The 18097-nt window shown below is 40.4% G+C and overlaps 2 protein-coding genes across 2 annotated transcripts; one reads left to right on the forward strand and one right to left on the reverse strand.

Moving 5' to 3' along the window:
• Positions 1-235: 235 nt before the first annotated feature.
• On the reverse strand, positions 236-13186 carry tiprl (TIP41, TOR signaling pathway regulator-like). Its single transcript, XM_080435811.1, has 8 exons — positions 13135-13186; positions 10844-10974; positions 9485-9664; positions 7065-7164; positions 6100-6231; positions 3737-3832; positions 2983-3045; positions 236-2370 (listed from the first exon to the last, which is right to left on the reverse strand). Exons 2-8 carry the CDS (start codon positions 10969-10971, stop codon positions 2233-2235), a joined length of 837 nt encoding a protein of 278 aa, XP_080291937.1. The 5' UTR covers positions 10972-10974; positions 13135-13186; the 3' UTR covers positions 236-2232.
• A 2637-nt stretch (positions 13187-15823) lies between these two features.
• On the forward strand, positions 15824-17908 carry LOC308090648 (uncharacterized protein; the record flags this gene model as incomplete). The annotated part of the gene is made up of 1 exon (XM_080435914.1): positions 15824-17908. The coding sequence occupies one exon, from the start codon at positions 15824-15826 to the stop codon at positions 17906-17908; it is 2085 nt and encodes a 694-aa protein (XP_080292040.1).
• Between the last annotated feature and the right edge of the window lie 189 nt (positions 17909-18097).

An 18097-nucleotide genomic window follows, 5' to 3' on the forward strand; every position in this document is an offset into this window, starting at 1 on the left:
CACATTTTTGGAACTAAATGCCTCACATCATGAATGCAGTGTCCGATTGCCGTGCAAGGCCTAAGAAGAAATGGCACCCTTTTCACATTAGCGCCACCAGGAGGCCACAATAACCTACCTGACCTGCCGGAGACCTGTGCTCCGAGGGGCACTTTCTCTAGTTTTTACAATACATTCAATCTCCCAAAACGAGACAAACATCCAGATTAAAATTAGACTGCAAACTTGATGGAAATGGGGTTATTTAGTTCTTTATTATGAGAAAAAGAACATCAATTATTTTATAAGGCTAGTATTTTTACAGGCATTTACAGACATTAAGCAACAAGCCTCAGAAACACAATTAAAAATCATATGCGGTGTACCTTGATGTCATTACTTTGTATCAAAAATTTAGCTAATCGATTTGACAGTGCAAAATGTCTTCCAGTCAAATAAAGACATTAAAAAAACCAACAACATAAAAAAACAGTTTTATGACAAAGGTAGGGTAGTAGCACATGCTGCAATTTACGATCTGGAGTTCGTATGACACCGGTCCTGGCTGCATCTAGTTGCATTACGAACACACTGAATATTTTATACTGTTCACACTGTTTGGAAGAGGACACCATAATATAATATGTTAAAAATACAGTATATAGGGTCTTGAAAAGTCTGGCATCATTGAGAAATCACTTATTCATACTTCAAAATTACACATTTGGCAATGTTTTTTATTTCTTATTTATTTAATTTTCATTAATAAGCTTATCCAGACAGCTATGCAAGCTGCTGGAAATGGTAATGTTTTGGTGAATATATTTTTTTCCTTCAGGCTGGGCGCACACTCCACTCTGTGTCATCCAATTAACCATGCACTCATCCCAAATGATTCCAGACTTATGTAGAAAACCCTCATATAAAACCATCAAACATTTACACAACCCAAATCCCTCAACATCCATCAAGAAAAGTTTTTTACCACAACTCTTAAAACGGATCCCTGGCTAATAAGCCTTATATGCCTTAATACATTATGATTGCCCTCTATAACTCAAATTAAAAACACCTTAAATATTGTATTTATTTTAGAAATAGTTTGTCTTTTACTCTAGGTATCTCTGCTGTCCGGCAGAAACCAGCTAATTCCAAAATGTTCATTTTTCAGGAAATGAAAAAAAAAGTGGAGTTAGGAGGTTTTGCTCATCATTGATAAGAACAGCTGAATGGACCTCCAAGCTCACAATGAGGTTGGAGGTCAAAAGGGGGTGGAGCCTGAACTTAGCTGGTTTAGCAGAAAGTTTGAGGATCCAATGGAGTTAGCTGGTTTTGTCAGAAGCGCTTTTTAATGCTTTTCATTGGTACAATATTTATTTTACCAACACACAGACGTTAACGGGTATTCAATGGCCCTGATTTATGAAAAATGCAAAAGCGTCAAAATAGAGTTAGCTGGTTTCTGCCGGACAGCAACGATATTCAACTTGCGATGGGCTTTGTCCCCCTCAAGTAAAAGATTAACTATTTCTAAAATAAATACAATATTCAAGGTATTTTAAATGTAAAAAAAAATGCTATAGAGGGCAATTATGATGTATTACTAAGGCTTATTAGCCAGGGATCCTTTAAACAACCGAGGTCCCTTGAGGATGTCCTAAGTAATTAACCGACACATTTTCAAGGACAGCAGGGTGCAATGTGTTCTTATTTGATGCTTTAAATGACCATACCAGTGGTATTGCATGTTTAACTCATGACCATGACTCATATGCCATACTTTATATTATCGCTGACAATTTTGCAAAACATACAGTACCATGTTTTGTTTTATTTCCCCCCCTTAGAGGAAGCCATTGGATTCCATTCATTTCAGCACAGTATGAAAATCAACGTGCAGAGACTTGAAAATTGCTTTAGATAGGTAATCCAGAAAATATGGATTTACAATTAAAATGTCCATGAATTCTTATCAGGCAGAAATAACAGCCAGAGAGGCACAGATGTTTAAGATAGGTTTATAACCTGCACCATTTGAATACAAAAAAAAAGTGAAACCATGTAGTTATTTCAAAATCTAAGAAACGGCAGTATGCTTTGGAAAACAGTGGCCAGTAATTAATGTAAAGTATACTGAGAGTCATAGTCAATGGGCTAAACGCGCAGTACCACCGGTGTGGTGCTAAAAGAGTAAACAAATATTGGACGAGTGCTATAACCCACGCTAGAACATGGGACACGGTTAAGGGGATTTTATTGTGCGTTCTTCTCTTGGTTACCGGCCGAGTCGTTGTCCACTGAAGGGAGCTCCAGCTTCTCACACTCAGTCAACTTCAGGTCTAAGTACTGGGCGATTTCATTTGGATCGGTGTGCAGAGATGCAGGGACATTCTAGAGGAAACATAAGAAATCCAATAGTTTCGTTATTGCCCTACGTCTACGAGATAGCACAGTGTTTAATCAACATATTAAAGGACCAATGGAAATAAGCTCTCCAGATTGTCTGTTTTATCCTTTTGATAGATATGTACAAATATATGTTCATATATATGCATTTCTATCAATGAAACCATCAAAAAACAAAGATCAAAACATCAGTACCTCAAAATTATTATTATGAACGATGCATCAATGTATTGCATTCTCAATTTTCGAAATTACTGCACATGGCTAATTTAACTATCAATTATTACAAACACTCAGATACATATGAACTTCCTTTCAAAAGCTCTGTGTTTTCTATGGGAACCTTTTTCTTTCCTTTTCATAATTTCAGGCTTTTCTTGCCTTAGTGCCATAGTGATAGAGTAGAGAGAAAACAAAGTGGGACAGAGAGACAGGCGGTGACATAAAGCCTGTCCACCCTACCTGGGAATCGAACCGGGGACTCGCTGTTAGGCATAAGAGCCTATGTGGTACGAAAATCTCAAATAAAAACAGCCATCACTTAATATATAACATGTGTTTGTGGTGCAGCAAATTGCATAGTCTCCGATAGCTCACCTTCAATTCAGCTATTTTGCTTTCTCTTGTGCTGAATTCTCTGAGAAGGTAGTTGCTTCCAGCCTATAAAGAAATGGTTCATTAGCTCATAATAGATTAAGAACAAAGAAAGGCTCTTTTAATGTTCCAAAATGTTCCTTTCATCATGGCAGGCAGACCAGGGCTGCATTCCAAACGCTAGTACTTTAAACGAGTTATAAGTAGAATACATTTTAACTCTCTGTGTTGGTCACCAAGAAAACTCATAAGAACATGTATTTTTTGGAACAGTCTACAAAGAGCAGATGGACAAGATAATGTCCTAATTGTGTGTTACTCATCGTCAACAGATTGCAATCAAGATACAGCCCAGCCTAGTGAGAGCATAACTCTGAAGTGGCTCCCTTGATAAACACGTTACATCTTCATTTTGTAAACTGCCTAATAATAACAAAATGAAAACTAACATAGTAGGTGACTGTGCTGTGCATTATGGCCACCATGACAATACTGCTTTAACCACTTAATTTTACACTACGTTGTACAATATTTCCAATGTCCAAAATAGGGACACCAGATTTAATGTGGTTAATAATCAAAGATGGTGTTAAATAAAATTAGACACGAATTCCAGCCTATTCTCTCTCGTTGTATTAGACGATATCACTGCAAGAAGGGCAGATGCCTAAATGTTCAGTGTGACAATATACACAACCACTATGCACATTGAAAAACATTCCCAACCATTGTAAGAATAACTTAACGAATAACTTGCCTCGTGGAACAGTCGTGTGTCATTTATCCTGATCATCACACCGTCAACTCGTAGGAAGAAACGCAGCAGCAGGAAGAAGCTGGTAGGCATCACTCTCTATAGAAAACAGAGGACTTCAATCATTGTCACGCTCACTCACTTAATACAACATGGATGTATTGTATGGAACGCTATGGTGTGACATCATTATAGGGCAGGGGTGTGAAAACACCCCTTTTTGATCTACCAGGTGATCAGGGTGGGCTACTGACGTGATCAATTGAGCTGATCAAAATCTACCATTATTACCCATTATATTGTTTGATGTGCATTTTGCATGACTACCCAGTTATTTCCTTATAACAAAGTTAGAGGAAAAAGATCTATTAGTAATAATACAATTAAAAAAAAAATGTCCAAAAAATATATAATCATTGTTTAAAGCTCCAATCCATCTTTGCTCTACCAACTATACTACTATAGTTGTTTTATCAATTTGGACCATGGAGCAGGTTATAACACTGATTACCATGGTTACAACAAAAGCGAGGAACTCGGCTAATAATAGCGTCTCATCCATTTGGCTATGGCAGATGTGAGTAAAAGACAAGCAACAATGGGCCTCATGCAGCAACCGTTCTTAAGAGGAAATTTCTTCTTAAACCCACTTAAGAGGTTTTTAATAAGATTTTGGTATACTCCAATGTTTTCTTAGCTGTGATCTGTTCTTAGATAAGAACGGAATCTACACACACTGAAGAGCACTCTTAGGGTGGCCTTTGAGTTCTTAAGTGTGACATGTTCGTGCAAAAATAATTTAATCTCGAAGTTTCTTCAATTCTACAGCAGGCATGCAAACAGCCCCGAAGTGAAAAAGGTGACAACATGTTGTTTTCTTTCGGGTCAGGTGTCACACAATTGCCCTATTTGGGTTCAAAAAGGTGACTGTAGCTGAAAAGTGACACTTTGACTACAATAATATTTTTATCATTATCTTTAGAGCAGCGGTTCTCAAAGTGTGGTCTGGGGACCCCCAGGGAGTTCCAGGGGGTCCACAGCAAACGAGGAACAGTTTAATCACTTTAACCGTATTTCATACTTTGAGTGAAAATAACCGATCTACAAGCTCACGTGTCCCATTACTTGCCATTTTGAGCTTGTAGATCGGCTAGTTTCGAAACATTTTGATAAATCTTGAAAACATTTCCCTGGCAGAAAATATTTTCAGGTAGGGGTCTGCAGCCAAATGCATGTCAATTTGGGGGTCCTTGACATGAAAATGTCAAGGACAACTGCATTTTTTTCAACAGGTCTGAAATTACAATCTAACCCAAAAGGACCCGGTTGAGTTGAAGCCCAAGCCCCATACCCACCCCATAACCCCCTACCCAACCCACCCTCATCGCCCCCCCCATACCCCCACCCCCATATCCCGACATTCGCCACACCCCCATTTTCCTGTCCCCTTCCTACCTGAAAGCCCCCCTATACCCACCCGTCATACCCATACCCCCCCACAACCCCCTACACCCCTCCTTGCACCACCATATCACCCACCACACCCCTATTTCCACCCCATTACATACCAAGCAGCTGCTACCTTAAAGACCCTCCATATCCACCCACCAGCTTTCAGTAATAAAATATTTTATATCGACTACTAACGCTACTCCTGAACATGAAATATGGATAACATGCTAATTTCAGCAAATTTACATTGATGTCTAGTGGTGATATGTTGATTAATGTGAGAGAAATAATAAAATACATTCATTAATTAAATTAAATAATTTGCTGTTCACTTCAGAAGTACCTCCACAGAACTATTGATTTATTTATTTTTATGTTTGGAGTCTGGTGTTCAACCATCTTTAGACTTTAGTTTAGGTATTCTTTACTTCATTCTCTCAACTTTATTTCTGTGTGTGATTTCCTGTGATTTCTGTGTGCAGCAATCACACACAGGTGTGACTGCAGGCAGAGCCATGCAGTCATACCTTATATGGGGATTGGTGGGGTGGCTCCCTATGGTAAATGGGATTAACTGGCACACCCCTTCAAGTTAGGAGGATTGGGATGCATCATCATAAGAACAATAGTTACGAACAATTCTGCCTTTTAAGAACGTTTCATGAATCGTTTCACTCGACTTCTCTTAGGAATTCACTTAGGAAGAAATGTAAGAGGAAACATTAGGAACTTATTGCTGCATGAGGCCCAATGTTTGTAGTCTCTGAGAAAACCAGTCGCAGTACTTGCTCACTGCCAGAAGGGGGAGTGGGTATGTGATTTCATAAGGTTCTCACACACTGTCAAAGGGCTGGAAGCCTGGGAGAAATAAGTAATTTGGGTAAGTTTTTGTGACCACCAAGTCATTTACTGACAATTTTAACACTGATTGTGGAGACGCCATGGTCGTGCAGCTCGTCCTCAAACAGCAGCACATCATCGAAGAACATTATCTGCTCCCGTGCTTTCAGTTTCTCCAAGTCTATGCGCTCCGTTGTCTCCACCACCTTTTGAGGAAGAAAATCAGAAAGAAAATCGGATCATGACATTTTCAGGCAGATGCGCAATCTCATAAGTTGTTTCCATTCCATCCAATGTTAATAACTTAAACCCTACATACTTAGTTGACCGACGTCCCCTAGGGCTCTATACTAGGACACACATTTTCTTCCTTCTACACCAAATATCTTTGCCGAAAATAATGCATATGCATAATGCAACACATTGTGAGCTTCTAGATCAGCTATTTTCAATAAATGTTTGCCCCAAGAACAGGCCCACTAAGGTTCAAATTAATGCCTTCGAAATGTTGAATAAAAAATTGTTACGCACATGTTGAATGAATAGTGACTGAGCAACGTTTCCACTGTCATCTTGCCCAACAAATATTTCTAATATTTTTTCTTAATGCACACAATGAGAAAAATCACACAAACTTTAGGATCCTTAGATCAGGTCTAATGAAGGTCTGAGGACTGAAACGTGTAATAACAGATTTTTGCAAGTTTTAGACAGTGTGCAGGATCATTCTCATTGTGTGCATTTGGACAATCCTTTCGTCCTACGCACCTGTGGTCAACCATTTAGGTGACGTGCATCTGCATTTTTTCCATTCAATTACATTTTTTGTCTTGACATGACTACTATTACTATAACTATGATAACCATTTGTTGGATTTAACTCAAGATGATGACAACAAATAATTCACATTCTATTTCAAAGGTTCACTAAATAGTAGATTATAGGTTGGCAGGGGTAGAGACATCTTCAAACCCATTGAATTATAAATATTATAATATTATGAATGAGGACGATAATTGATGAAATGAAGTCACCCACCCTCATCTGCATGTCTGCCTCTATCATGGTGCCTCTGTAGTCAGTGGTGTACGTCCAGTCGTAGGGTTTCTGTACCTCTTTGGAGTGTTCGGAATCAGCCCTAAGACAATATAATGATAATATTATAATAATATTATGTCACATGTTAATTTATTCTCATTAACTCACTGAGTGCCAGAATTATTTCTGGCAATTTCTGGCCAGTGTGATTATTATTATTTATTTTTTTTTAAGTAAAAGAAAAAGTGCTTAGGAAGCGAGATACAGCCTTTTTCAGTTATAAGTTAAACAAGGAGTGGATGGAGCTGCAAATCTTCAGATAATGATATCTTGGGTTCTGAACTTTTTTTGTTTTACTTTTTTTTCCAAAAACACGCCAAACACGTCATTGGCACGTTGCGCCATAGCGGTAAAACACGTGAAACACGTCAATGGCACTCAATGAGTTAAGAACGGAGATCAAGTGCTGTGTGTCTCATGACTTGAAACCTGCTTTGGTTTGGACTATCTGGCCCCTGTCCTAAATTGGTCCTACTTTCAAAACAAAACGCATCATAAGACTTCTACATCAACAAAATGTAGACATATTGGTCCTACTTTCAAAACAAAACACATCAGAAGATTTCTACATCAACAAAATGTAGACATATTAAGCTACGTCATTTAATCTTTACACGCTGGATCATGTTAATTGGAAACATATGATAATGTATTTCATCATAACTGCACTGGACCACACGGGAAAAAATGTGCTCGACGATTCCCACTAAATTATTTACATGAGAGCTAAATACAATTATCTGATGTCCTCAAATTCTTTTTGTGGTTTTCTCAAATTTCTCTTAGTCACTGCCACTCCCCGCAACTACTGCACATCCCTGTCGCTGCCACACAGAAAAAAACAATCGTTGAGGACAGCGTCGATAACCATATGCCTTCTTCAACACACGTGTGGAGTTGACAGCTGCTTCTTTTTACCTGATAGTGAAGCCTTTTAGGACAGCACTTAGGGGGAGTCACGATCATAACATTTTGCCAAAATAGGGACGCCAGGTTGAAAGTGCTAAAAGGAGCGTAGACAACGACGTGGAAATAATGGTGGAAATAGGACATTTCTGTTAATTTCAACCAGCTGTCCAACAATTATGCAAAATGATCACGATTAACTGAAATAACTGCAATCAGGCGATCAGTGGTGGAAAAAGTACTCAAATGTTTTACTTAAGTAAAAGTATCAATACTGCAATGTAGAAGTACTGTACTGTTACAAGTAAAAGTCCGGAATTAAAAATGTACTTGAGTAAAAGTACAAGTATTGCTATCAAAATGTACTTAAAGTACCAAAAGTAAAAGTACTAAAATGTTTGAAAATAAATAGCAGATCTACAAGTTCACAACGCGTCGCAATGCGACGCGTTGTGAGATTGTATATCGGTTATTTTCAAATAGCCTAAGCATAAAATAGGGCTGAAGTGGTTAATGTATGTTTTATAATGTAATTAATTATACCTGCAAAGTAACTAGTAACTAAAGTTTTCAAATAATTGTAGTGGAGTAAAAGTACCATATTTGCCTCTGAGATGTAGTGGAGTAGAAGTAAAAGTATAGACAATTGGAAATACTCCAGTAAAGTAAAAGTACCTCAAAATAGTACTTAAGTACAGTACTTGAGTAAATGTACTTAGTTACTTTACACCACTGCAGGCAATTATGTAATAATTGTGACAGGACAGCATAACATGTCATCTCTCCAGGAACCCCCCCGTCCCCCGTGGACACGATCGCTCACCACCCTCCCCACTGCCAATTGTATTTGCTGGAGCACCCAGCCAAGCTGTTGGCACTGCTGCCAGGAACTGAGAATAAAGGTAGGTGTCCTGTTTAAATCCACAGTAACTAATTAGAAAGAAAGAGAGGGAGAGAGAGAGAGAAAGACCTTACCCAGCACTGCACCATGAGCAAACTTTTGAAAAACACGGACCTACATCGAGGGCTTGGCACCGTTATAGGCTTACTGTTTTCTACAGAAGCAGCCGTTTTATCACAATATACTACTCCTGCAGTTATTAACCACTTAATCCCTATATACTTCATTGACTGGAGTCCTTCAGGGACGCTACACTCTAGGCCCCCTCCTTTTTTCACTCTACACAAAATCTGTTTACAGAAAATAGCAGATAATACAAGCTCACAATGCGCTGCAATGTGTCACGTTGTGAGCTTGTAGATTAGCTATTTTTGCAGAATGTTCGCCCTAGGTGTGAAGGTACATGGTGTACGAGATAAATTGATACAAGGTGTCAAGGTGCATGGTGTGCTAGATACATTGATACAAGGTGTCAAGGTGCATGGTGTGCTAGATACATTGATACAAGGTGTCAAGGTGCATGGTGTGCTAGATAAATAGATGGTCCTCTTGCCTGCTCTCCAGCCACTCCTGTGAACAGGCCACCTTCACGTTGTCGGCCAGGTTGTTGACTCTCTTCAAGGCATCGATGGCGTTGAACTCAATGCCGTAGCCGTCTGTGTGTTGGATCCGCAGGACATTGTCACCAAACAGCATCTCTGGGAGGGCGGGCATGTCCATTTCCTCTGCCAACCTGGAGATACACTGGAAAGATTTAACCTGGAACAAATGGCAACTGATAGCATGCAGATTTCTGCCAATATTGGTTTTATTTGAATAACCTTTGCTTCTACATACCAGACCAAAGTAACATATCAGATTGAAATGTCCTTCACAAAAAAGCAATGCAGTTCCATTATAAGCTCATTTAAATCAATACCCCAACTCCTCGATAATGATGCAAACAAAGCAGCCAGATTAAAAGAAAAATGGTCATAATTGGGGTTCAGTTGCATAACCTGGTCAAAACACTTTGACTTCCTTTTATACCCCTGGGCACTGTGTGTTTTATGTGGGTCTGTCTGTGTAGGTGGTTGGGGGGGTGGATGAGAGTGGATGTGTATGTGTAAAACTCAATTAAAAATATTAGAAAATAAAACACCTTGATTTCAGCTCAATGCTTCAATTCATATACTATGTCTTGTGGTTTTATAAATGTGTGCATGTCAAAAAGGGTGACTGGTGCAGTTCACCTGGATGGAAACGTGTGAAACTCTTTTCAGAACATGTTTTATGGATCGCATCAACACATTTTTCATCCGTTTCATTTTGGTACCTTCTCAAACCTAACTAAGAATACATTCCTAGATGTATTAGGGGGGTGTGTCACTTTATTTGTAAATGCTTTAATTGAACAAGCACCTATCGCACCCAGGGCATTGTGTGTATGCAAACAAATAGCCGGTAAGAAAATATTGTTTGTGTGCGAAGACTAAAATAAATGAGAAGCTAAACAGATGTGCAGTCATAGCCAGGCTGCATTTGACGTATGACTTGTCTTGAACCTTATATACTTTGGGTTGTACGTCAAATGGTGAAAATAGTTGATCTACAAGATCACAACGCATCTTGTTGCGACGTGTTGTCGACAGCTATTTTCGCAGAATGTTTTGACAATTATGACATTATCCAGAATAGGGATTCATGTGGTTAACCCATTAAGACCTGGAACGCATCTGTGTCACTTTAGATTTCTTTGGCTATTCAAAAATAGCAGATATACAAGCTCATATCTCTATGAGCTTGTAGATCAGCTATTTTTGAATAATCTTGTTGTTTTTTGTTGTTTTTTTTCCCAAAAACTGTTAGGATTTAGAAAAAAAAATTAAGAATCGCCTCAGGTCTTAATGTGGTTAACAGGGGAAGGCCTCACCGCTCGATGTCTTTAGATTTCATGATGTGGGTTTTGGCAGCGGTCACTTTCCATGGTCCAAATGTAAAGTCCTGTTTACTGCTCTTGAATCCATGATGCAACATCATGTTTGAAAGGTTGGACAACATCAACTGAAAAGAAACACTAGTTTTAATTTTAAAGGAAAACATTTTAAAGCAAAACAACGCTGACAGACAGAGAGCTACGTCGGACAAACAGGAATGTCACTAACGACACGAACTCTTCTACCACAGTAGTTCTCAAACTTTTTCATGTCAAGCACCCCAAATTAATATGTATTTGGTCGCTGACCCCCATCTGAAAATATTTTGTGACAGGGACCCCAGAAGAGAAGATTTATGTTAAAGAAATTTCAAAATTCCTTTAAACGTTTAAACAATTTAAAATATTTTTCAAAGAATTTCAAAAATTGCAGACAAGCTCGGCTATTTTTGAATAGCCGACGTATAAATGGATAAAGCGGTTAAAATGATTGTGATGCTATATTTACTACTTTTGCGGGGGACCCCCTGGAACCCCCCCAAGGACCCCTGGGAGAAGAACCATTGTTTGTTCTACCAGACCGAAGAGGTTCGATTCCCAGGTTCGATTCCAGGCCAGGCCAGCGATGTGTCTCCCCCTGAGCAAGACTCTTAACACCTAACGGCTCCGCCTCTGTGCTCCTCTGTTGGCAGACATCAGCTGGGTGAAGCTGAAAACTGCATTCACCCCGCGGGAGGCAAGTAGGTCTAATTATTACAGGAAAGACCTGATTGTTAATTTAAGCGAGTTTAAAAATGGGTCCATGGCCTGGACCGCTGGTGTAGCTCACTGTAGCCTGACAGCGTGTCACGATCCTGACGGCCTTTGCTGCATGTCACTCTCCATTTCCTGTCAGCCTACTGTCCTGTCAATAAAAGGCATTAAAGCCCAAAGATAAATCTTTTTTTTTTAAAGGGTCCATTATGGATAGGGTTGCTCCAACTTATCGGCCAGCCATCGATATAAATCGGACAATGTTCACTTCAAATGACTCAGTCAATGGGGCGCATTGTGACTTGTGAGCTCTGCACCAAAGATATTTGGTGTAGAGGGAAAAAAAGGAGAGGGCCTACTAGAGCACTGGGGGACTGGGTCAATGAAGTATATAGGGTTTAAGTGGTTAATTAAAAGAGAGGTTACAACATTCAAAATGTGTCACTTAGCATTTGTCTGCAATACTGTATATTGATTATAGCCGATATATATACTGGATAATATTTGGACGGCCTTTTCAAAAGCTTAATGAGCGTTTAGTAACTGACAGCCTTAATCAAACCCCAACAATCTCTAGAGTCACAACAAAGACAGTGTCGTCATATGGGTACAATAATGGGCAAAACCATTCAAAGAAGAGACAACAGGTACAGATACTGTACATAGAAGCAGACTAAACATTTTCTTTTTTAAATCTGTGATCGGTATAGACCCCAAAAATCCTGATCTGAGCGCCCCTAATTTATGGGTCCATTCATTGTCACAGGATTTTACTGAGGGAAACATCACTTGTGTTATAGCAACTGGAATACAGACACTAAACAGATATTTGGCTGGTAATGATCATCCAAATTAGATGTCTCCAGCTAGCATAAAATACATCTCTTTTTTTTCATTTGTCATTTGACTTTATTTTCAGAGTTTAGGAACAGTCAATAAATTAACATTAATATGCTATATAACATTTACTGTACCTAATCAAACTCTGTTCGCAAGAATAAAATGTCATCATTCAATCAAATGTAAACAAAACAGTCGAATTGGTTACATTTTGTACAGTTAGATTAACAGTGAGGATTTCACTATGAATCATAGTCAAAATGCATATCATGTATATTCTAAATAGCTCCCACTGTGATTCAAGACAATACTAGAAAGTAGCCTAATAGGCCTATGTGTAATTAATAATAAACTAATTGTATTTCTGTTAATCGCTGAGACAGGGTAGTTGTATGCAAAGAAAACACACGTTCTGTAGTTGCATCACACAAAAGATGGACATATTATTATCATAATTGACGGTGGTGGCTCAGAGTTGTCCATAAAACGATGGGGATGTTGTTACTACCATCGCTTAGAAATGTGCGCCGTTACAATGAAGCATCAAACCAGTCTGATTGAGACAATGCAGCAGCTGTTTTTTAAAGTTATGCTCGTAACTTGGGGACCACTTTGAATAGATCCTGCTAAATGTCTTTGTTTTAATGTACAGAAGTGTTAAAACAGAGCATTATTTAATAAATAAACCAACTTACCTCAGAAAGCTGTTGTCAACCAGCCCTATTGTATTCAAGCACGTCGCTCTAATACGTCCCCCCAAGTACTTCCGCTCTACTTCGGTTCCGTACCGGTTGTAGCCATGGTTCACACATGACGCTCGTCTGTCACAAGCGTCATGGCGCTACTTGTTCCTGTTTTTTTTTAATGTTACATTTACAACCAGTAAATCTACATAAACGTTCAAATTTCAAATATAAAGTACTGACCCCAAAGCCACGGATGTAAAAAGTTAAAGCGCTTAAGTCTAAGTACCCATATCTTCTGTATTGTTAAATAAAAAGTATTTTAATCTGATCGGTGGATACATTTTATAGTGTATCAGAGTGCAATATACCTCCCAACCGATAGGGTAGGCAGTTGAAAGCATATGGAGAAAATTCTGGGAAAATGACCATCGATCGGATTAAAAGGCATTTTATTGAACAATACGGAAAATACAGGTACTTATACCCATGCGCTTTAACTTGTTACATCCGTGGCTCTGAGGTAAGCACTTTATATTTGAAATCTGAACGTTTATGTAGATGTACTGGTTCTAAATGTAACATTTAGAACCAGTACATCATCATATCATTTATGATATGACAGTCATGTTTCAGGGCTACGTTCAGTTGATGCTGTAGCCGTGCAGCCGCTAACATGGCAAACGTTAAATAAAACAAAACAAAACAAAAAAAAAGTACATAATAATGGCTTTTTGGTTTTTCCACAAGCGTGCCTTGCTCACTAACTTTGTTGTGCATGTAGATAATAACAACAATAATATCTCAGATATTACACAATAAAATACAAATAAAAACTATTAAACAGTAAATAAGGGTTGAGAAGCTGGGGAAAGCAAATTTGAAGAGGGTGGTTTTTGACAGTGGTGGAAAAAGTACTAACATGTTTACTTACATAAGTACCAAAAGTAGAAAGTACTCATTGATTGATTGATTGATGTAGTTTATTTAGTAAGACATGAGAATAGTACATGACAGTACATGGAAGTACAAATTCACAATACAAGGTCTACTAAACTGGAACTCTCATTAAGCACGCAGCTTGTTTAAGATGAGAACCCCATGCACACAAATCATGATGACATATAAGAGGCAGACAGATATACACACTACTATACAGAGTGTCATACAATCACTCTGCAGAATGTCCCATTTCACAAGTTTTCAAATTTATAAAATGTATACAAATCTTTTGAAAATAACAGATCTACAAGCTCACAATGTTAGACACATTTTTGAGCTTTTAGATCAACTATTTTCAAATGGTCGAAATGTAGGGCTGAAGTGGTTAGCTGTTTTGTGATAATAATCAAAATCTAAGTAACTAGTAACAAAAGTTTTCAAATAATTGTTGTGGGGTAAAAGTGTAATATCTGCCTCTGAGATGTAGTGGAGTAGAAGTACAAAGTTGGAAATACTCCGGTAAAGTAAAAATACCTCAAAATTGTACGTAAGTACAGTAGGAGTAAATGTACTTGGTCCTGGGGGCCACCTTAAGGTTGGTGTCATCAGACCTGAGGGAGCGAGAGGAGACATGAGGGTGGAGGAGAGGTACTGCAGGGAGGGTGGAGCCATGGTTTTGAAATGGATTCAAAGCCAGTGTCGGTCGTGGAGCCTATGACTCCATATTTTAGCAACATTTCAGCCTCATCATCATTGCAACTGCCAGTTTCCCCCACAAAAGAACCTGGCATTCAATTCATGATGCTGCACTGACACTCCAGTGACGTATGACCTGCAACGGCAACCATATACTGTGTATCAACCCTCACAGGGTCATCTCGCCTGGCCTGGCGTGTAATTTGTTAGATTCACTGAAGTCAGCCAATCCATTCATTACACCTGTAAGCCCAAAACAATGTTGAGAGGACGACTAGAAGATGCTCTAAAATTACATTATCTTGTACGATATCATGAACCTACCCAACACCTCTCAGGTCATCTGAAAAGGCCTGCTTTCTGTCCCTACAAGTTGTAGGGAAAAACTAAATGCTGCTTCCCCACGTGTATTTTTGGTTGTAGGCTACAACCAAAAATAAATGTATTGTTTATGTATTGTTTTTAAATTGCGCTAAATAAATCAAAATCAAATCAAAATCAAATAAAGCGGCCTTGCCTACTTAAATCCACAGTGTTGTTGCTGTGAAGATCTTTATGCTGGACAGTGCATACATGCACAAAACCTCTTATACCCATATATGGAGATCCCTGATGTCGTCACCATGACATCATAGTACTGACATCATAGACTAGCCATTACTGTATTACTGTAGTACGTAGAGGCTAGTCTATGATGACAGTACTATGACGTCATAGTGACGACATCAGGGATCTCCATATATGGGTACCATGCAAGGTACCCATAGTTCCTTGGGGCACTTTTAAACTTGACCAGTTTACCACCAATAATGTTGAATAATTCAATGTCACATTGAATTATTCAACATTATTGGTGGTATACATCATCATCTGTTCAAGCATTAATAACTGATAATAATAACCAACCATCATAAATCAGAACTAAGGTTGTATACACACGGTGGTGTTGCTGTGTAAATATGTTTCCTACCTTTATGAACCGATAGCAACAACAAATGACCAAACTGTGTCAGAATTGGTGACGGGACATATCATATCAACATTTTCCCGTAGCAACAAGACAATGAAAGTTGTGGCGCTAATAAGCGGGGGCAAAGACGGCTGCTACAACATGATGCAGTGTGTTGCTGCTGGCCACAGGATCGCAGCGCTGGCCAACCTGCGCCCCGCTAACACAGATGAGTTGGACAGCTACATGTACCAGACAGTGGGTCACCAGGCCATAGAGCTGTATGCTGAAGCCATGGAGCTGCCGTTGTACAGACGCACCATCCAGGGCACCAGTCTGAACGTCGGCATGGACTACAGTCAGACACAGGGGGACGAGGTGGAGGACCTCTTCCAGCTGTTGCACCTGGTCAGGGAGAGGGAGGCCATCGAGGCGGTGTCCGTAGGGGCCATTCTGTCGAACTACCAGAGGGTACGCGTGGAACATGTGTGTCGGCGGCTTGGTCTGGTGCCCCTCGCCTACCTTTGGCGCCGCGACCAAGAGGCCCTCCTCTCAGAGATGATATCATCTGACCTCCACGCCATCCTCATCAAAGTGGCCGCCTTCGGCCTGGATCCAGACAAGCACTTAGGGAAACCTCTGGCTGACATGGAGCACTATCTGAAACAGCTGTCTGACAAGTATGGAGCCCATGTGTGCGGAGAAGGAGGTGAATATGAAACGTTCACCCTCGACTGTCCTCTCTTCAAGAAGAGAATTGTCATCGATGCAATGGAGACAGTGATCCACTCAGCAGATGCATTCACGTCAGTTGGCTACCTCCGTTTCACCAAGATGCACACCGAGGACAAACACTGTGATGCGGTGGCGAGAGCTTTGCCCCATGATAGTTGTCCTTGCCAGAATGCCATTGACAAGATGACAGAGGACCTGGAATATGCTGGTCACGCCGAAGACGACCTGCGAGAATTGACATCGAATTGCGACCTTAGTCGTCAGCGGTGCCGTGAGCTCCCACCTTCCTGTTCAACCAGAAGCTCTAGGGGCTTTCAGTGGATCTCGGGCATCAATGGGCTCCAGAGCACAGACCGTGGGATTGAGGGCCAAACTATAACAGCTTTCACACTGCTGCGAGCCGAGTTGGACAGCAGAGGCTGGCAGATGAAGAACATTGTCCTGGTTCACCTCTATGTAAGCAGCATGGAGGACTTTGGTCCTCTCAACAACGTTTACAAGAAACAATTTGGGATCAACCCTCCTGCCAGGGTGTGTGTCCAGGCTTCTCTGCCTGCTGGTCATCTTCTGCAGTTGGACTGTCTTCTCCACGACTGGACCCAGCCCCCGGAGAATGGCTCCTTCCATCAGAGAGAGGCCCTACATGTCCAGAGCATGTCCCACTGGGCCCCAGCCAACATAGGACCCTACAGCCAAGCCCTCAGGGTGGATGAGCTGGTGTTCTGTGCAGGCCAAATCGCTTTGGTCCCCTGTACCATGCAGTTGGTGAAGGCTGGCATCAGGACGCAGGCTCGACTGTCCTTTAGCCATGTGGAGAAATTACTGGATGCTGTGATCAGTGGATTGACCCTGGGTCACGTTCTCCAAGCCCATGTCTACGCCACAAGACGTCAAGATGTTCCCGCCATCAGGACAGTCTGGGAGAGCAGTCTGAGAGCTGCCCGAGAAAAGGACTCATTTGGGGACCCAGAGAACCACCAGAGTCAATTATTGGTTGCTGTGGTATCTGCCTTACCCAAGGCTGCGTCCGTTGAGCTGCATGTCACTGCAGTCCGAGATGACCCCAGAGAAAGGACTTCCTGTAAAGTGACTACTAAGTTAGGGTGTGGATTGATAGAATGCCAAACTGTGGTGTCCAGTGACAGCCAGAGCGCTACACTTTCCCTTTCCCTGGCCCATGCTACACCTAACTTTGACCTAGAGGTCTTAGATGTGAAGGATGCACTGGGGGCAATTGGTGAGACGTTCAATAGCACCATGAAGAGGATGGAGACTGGGCTGTCGCCGCTGTGCGCCAGGGTCTTCTATAGGTATGACCACTCCTCTGCACTGCAGATTGCTACAGGTCTTGAGGAATGTTTGAGAAGCACCATCGGCCAGTCCAGTCCATCTGTGGCTCTAGTTCCGGTCCTGGACTTGCCTGACTCCCTGATCCTCCACCTGTCCTGCTGGCTCAGTGTGTAGTAAAATGTCCTGAGTAAAAAAAAACTGGACCTAAAGTCATCCACCACAGTGCTGGAATTCAATGGGGCGATTTTTGTTCAGATTGTAAATTTTTATATTTTGTATGTTTTGCTTCTATAACCTGTAGGCCTAAACTTTCATAACATGGACACAATTATTGCTAGTAACAAATATTTCAGTTTTTATGAT

The sequence above is a fragment of the Gymnoscopelus braueri genome (assembly GCF_963280865.1).
Source record: "Gymnoscopelus braueri genome assembly, chromosome: 8".
NCBI lineage: Eukaryota > Metazoa > Chordata > Actinopteri > Myctophiformes > Myctophidae > Gymnoscopelus > Gymnoscopelus braueri.